Source organism: Montipora foliosa, chromosome 6 (assembly GCF_036669935.1).
Source record: "Montipora foliosa isolate CH-2021 chromosome 6, ASM3666993v2, whole genome shotgun sequence".
Lineage (NCBI taxonomy): Eukaryota > Metazoa > Cnidaria > Anthozoa > Scleractinia > Acroporidae > Montipora > Montipora foliosa.
In genome coordinates, this window is record NC_090874.1 from 58,708,584 (window position 1) to 58,713,583 (window position 5,000).

A 5,000-nucleotide genomic window follows, 5' to 3' on the forward strand; every position below is an offset into this window, starting at 1 on the left:
CCCAAACAACATTCTCCAAGAAACTTTGGCAGGCTTTTCTGTTATTCGTATTCCCAGTTGCATTTGCGCTATTAGTCTATCGAGGAATCAGTCAAGCAACAAACTCAATAAATTCTTGATTCCTTCAACTCGATTTTCGATTGTCTTTCCTTGATCTTCGATCCTTAGTCCTTGTGAGGATCGAGGATCGAGTCGAGAATCGAGACTCGAAAGAGACTGTCAACTTACTTTTACACGGTACTGTAGAAAACTGACCTTTAGTGGTGACATTTTAGTGTCAAAAATAGAACCTACATTGTACAGGTGTAAGTTGTATTGTGATAATACCAATCCCAGATCCATGTCTACGAAAAAGATTAGATATACTTACTACATGTACATACATACTTAATTGACCACTCCCATAGGGGCTTTTCAGGGCCAATGAAACACAGTCGATGAAACAACAGAACACAACAACAACAACAACAACTGTTGAGAACCCAAACTGGCCGGAGGCAAACCAGTTGGCTATTTACAAGTACAGCTGAGAAGGGACTACCAGGAACAAATTAACTGAGTGGTCAGAACGAGTCTCCAGATGTAGAGGCAAGAGTCCTAACCACTGGGCTGCACTGCCTCCTACAGCGTATATAGATTGTTATTGATTGTGGACAGAAAGTCAAAGTTATGGCAAAAGTGCAGAATTCTAGTATCTTTCTCTGATCTGTTCTTGCAGTCACACTAGATTGTTCGACCCAGGTGGCAACTGGCCTAGGAAGGACGATTCATGTCCCTTTCACTCACTGCCTTGTGACTGGTGCGATTCTAAGTACATTGTTCTTAAAACAGGCTTCCCTGCTAGCAGAGTCCTTATTTATTGTATCATCTCTTTGTGGTATGGTTGTTGTGTGTGTATGTTGTGTGTGCGAAACAGGTTTCTCTGTCCACTATAGAAAAAAAAAACACAAAAACATGAAACAACTTTGTTTTCACTTTTATAGCAAACCAAACTGTCCAGCCATCTGGCAAGTAAGATTTCTTGTTCAACAGTGTGCTACTTAATAAATTGAAAGTGGTTCAGCATTGTCTGTATGTACTCTTATCGACAACGATATTTGTCATCACAGTGGTCAAAATGTTGTGGACTCACGAGGCGTAGCCGAGTGGGTCTACAACAAATTTTGACAACTGTGATGACGAATATCATTGTCGATAAGAGTACAGACAGACAATGCTGAACCACTTTTGATTTGTTTTTCACCACACTATTCAACGCCAAAGAAAGTTTTTCAGAGCGTGACCAAAATCATAACTCAAAGAAAGAGCAAGCGTTGTCTATAACTTTCTTGCAATATGATTGGTGTATTTCCCAAAATGAGCATTCCTGATTGGCTATTACATTGCGTGACAAATTGACGCAAGCATGATGCAAGCAGCGTTGTCTAGACTCTTATAGACAATGGCAAATTAGCCAATCAGATTGTGAGATTACAAGCAATTATGGTAAAAATGTATGTACACTGCATGCCTTGACAGTTTCTCGTAGCAACTTACGGGGAATGGCAGTGATTTTGCAGATATAAGCTGTTTAAAGTCTACACTTTACTTAATCTTTCCCTGGCCTTGTCTGGAGCTGCAGGTACATGTAATAATGTTCCTTATGGACAATGGCTACTTTTTGGGTGAATTCATTTGGGCTATTGGTGTATAGGACAACTCCAGTAACTTGTGTTTTTTTATGCTACATGTAAATTCATTCAGCCTTAAAGTTTTCATGAAACAATAGTTATGTTTATTTGTGTACATACCGTTATTCATTAATTACATATGCAATTTTGTTTGACTTGTTAGCTCCACAGCGCTTCAGAAGAATCAGGAAATGGAATTCATGAGGAACAAAGAAAGATTTCTTTTTTTGAAGGCATGTTCACAGTACATGTAACTGCACAGTACATCTGTATTAATTATTATTTAATCTATACATCTAGTACTAGTACTGGCAAAAAAAGAAAGAATTACTTATTAATTCCTAATGTATAGATTTAGCCAAGCCTAAAAGCGGAGCTCCCGGCTTGCTTATTCTTACTGCCTGTAGGATTAGTGAAAATAAGAGGCTTTGGAACTGTCCCAGAAATTGCTTAATTATGTCATTTTCTTCGCTGCCTAACTAGTGAATTCCACGGTTAATTTCACCTGAAAAACCAACTGATCGCATGAATCACGAAGGGATGAGTGTGATATCGGTTTTTCCAGCGAAATCTACTGTTGAATTCACCAGTGAGGCAATTAATTTTTCTTGAATCACAAGAGTTTAAAAAGAAAACTGTTACGAAAAATAGCATTGCGTGACTAGCGTTACTTTCTAGAAGCTTCGCGAGAGTTCGTAGTTTGTTTATATTTAGGTTTGTACGTAAGCGTTTCTAAATCGGTGTGTTTTGTAATCTTTCTATAATTAGATTCATTACTATTTTAGAAAGTTCTAGAAGTTTATTGTCCGAGTATATAAGTAGACGAGTCCAAGCGGAGTGTTTTTCTAACTAGTTTTTCACAAGCGAAGAGAGTTGGCGTTAGCCGTGTTTAGTCAAGTGTGACAGAAGCAGTGTTTATTCAAGTTGGCGGGGGCCGTGTAAGTTTGTCGAGTATGAGTTGTTTAGAGTTTTACTTCGTGGAAACTACGTTCATTTTTGGAATAAATCTTCTTGTTGTTGTTCCGACAACCCTGCGTTCAGTTTAGTTTGCAAACTACCTTTCCTCAAAACACACGAACTCGTAACATTGGGGGCCTGTCCGGGAGAGGAATTCATTTGTTTGCCGACTACAGAAACCAGGAAAGGATCACAACTTGGAAGGAAGTAGCTGCGCTGTGGAAAAAAGTTGTAGCGAGTGAAAGAGCCGTGGAATTTTAGTGCTGTGAAAATGGAGAAATTTATTCAGCTTGGCGAAAAGTTTGGTCTGGAAGGAGAAAAGCTGCTTGAATTTGTACGTGAACAGGAAGAAAAAGAAGAAAAATGCAGACAACTAGAGGAAAAAAGAGAAGAGAAACGGAGACAATTTGAAGAAGAACGAAGAAGGGAACAGGAAGAAAGAGAAGAAAAAAAGAGGCAATTACAAGAAGAAAGAGAAGAGAGACGTCGAATGCTTGAGGAGGATAAAAGAAAGGAAGAGGAAGAGAAGGAGGAAAGGCGCAGAAGAGAAGACGAAGAGAGAGAGACTAGACGACAAGAACGCGAACTAAGGAAATTGGAGATGGAAGCCGAGCTGTTGAAACAGAAAGAGGCTATTGAAGCGGCAAAAAGAGAACATGAGCTGGAGATTGCACGTTTGGCTGTGGAGAATGCGGACGGACGTCCTGAAGTGAGAGATGATCGGGCTAAGGCACCTAAACTCCCCTCGTTTGTTGACGGCAAAGACGATTTGGACGCGTATTTACAGAGGTTCGAGAGATTTGCCGAGACAGCTAAGTGGAAAAAAGATGGATGGGCATCGAAGCTCAGTGCTCTGTTGTCTGGACGGGCACTAGAAGTGTATTCACGCCTATCGGAGGACGCAGCTAAGGATTATGACAGGGTAAAGATTGCATTAATGAAGAGATATGACCTTACCAAAGACGGCTATCGTCGAAAATTTAGAGTATCCAAACCAGAAGTCGACGAAAGTCCGGAGCAGTTTATTGTGCGACTGGACAGATACCTGTTACGGTGGCTAGAGCTTTCGAATACTGCGCGAACCTTTGATGGTCTTAAGGACTTGATCGTAAAAGAACAATTTATTGACTCTTGCCCTCAGGATTTGGCAATTTACCTGCGAGAAAGGGCACCTGAGACCCTAGCAAAGATTGCAAAGATCGCTGACCAGTACTTGGAGGCTCATGGTAAACATTTGTTCAGCTCAGCGAGCAGAAAGCCAACAGTGCAGCCTGAGAGGGACGAAACCAAGAACATGCAGATTAATCCACCAGCTCTGCATTGCTTTAAGTGCAACACCCGAGGTCATAAAGCTGTCAACTGCCCAACCCTAACAAGAAAGTGTTTCCTATGTGGTAAGCAGGGACATGAAGCTAGAAACTGTCGATCAGGTGGACGCAGAACAGGAGGACAAAGTAGGGATGGTAACCCTGTGCAGCGTGGTCAAGTGAGTGCCAGTTGTTTAGTTCAACCACCTGAGGTTAAACCTACTGATGAAGAAATTAAGGCCTGTATTAAAGATGATAAGCTGCTGTTAGCCTGAAGTAAGAAGATTCCATTGTTGAGTAGTGCTTGTATTGAACCGTTGACTGGAGTGAGAAGTAAAATGCCTGTCGTGAAAGGTAGAGTTGGAGAGAAGCCTGTTGATGTCCTGAGAGATACCGGTTGTAGTGGAATTGTAGTAAAGAGGGACCTTGTGTCTGAGGATCAGTTTACTGGCGAATTTAATGTTATGCTGCTCATTGACAATACAGCAAGGAAAGTTCCCATCGCAAAGATCGATGTTGATACACCTTATCTCAAGGGCCAAGTGGAAGCGCAGTGTCTTCCCGATGCTGTTTATGATTTAATTGTCGGTAATGTACCAGGCGCAAGAACCGCTGACGACCCAGACCCAAGCTGGCAAGTTCCTACACAAGAAGCTTGTGCTGTAACCACGAGAAGTCAAGCTAAGAAAGCTGGAGAACATATTCCGTTGAAGGTACCAGATACCAAAGAAAGTCCTGTAGTTGATAGAGAAAAGCTCAAGCAGATGCAGCGTGACGACGAGAGCCTACAGAAATTTTGGGAGAAAGATGACGTAGTTGTGAGAGGCCAGGCTGAGACTTCATTTGAAGTGAAAGGTGGAGTTCTGTACCGCGTCTACAAGCACCCTTATGTGAATGGAGGTAAACCCCTGAAGCAGGTTATGGTTCCTGTGCAGCTGAGAAGTCGAATAATGGAACTAGGTCACGGATCGATCATGGGAGGTCACATGGGAATAAAGAAAACGACTGATAAGATTCAAAGCGCGTTCTATTGGCCAGGCATTCAAGGGGACGTGACTCGTTATTG

The 5,000-nt window shown here is 41.7% G+C and overlaps 1 protein-coding gene across 4 annotated transcripts in view; it reads left to right on the forward strand.

The window, feature by feature from the left end:
- Window positions 1-5,000, forward strand: part of LOC138007941 (cytoplasmic aconitate hydratase-like) — a 35,693-nt gene that overhangs the window by 11,492 nt on the left and 19,201 nt on the right. For 2 of the 4 annotated variants that reach the window (XM_068855075.1, XM_068855076.1), the window contains exons 5-6: window positions 719-799; window positions 1,834-1,903. In XM_068855075.1, coding sequence (XP_068711176.1) covers window positions 719-799; window positions 1,834-1,903 — 151 coding nt within the window. The remainder of the gene's footprint in view (window positions 1-718; window positions 800-1,833; window positions 1,904-5,000) is intronic. The other 2 variants (XM_068855077.1, XM_068855078.1) reach the window with 1 other exon arrangement.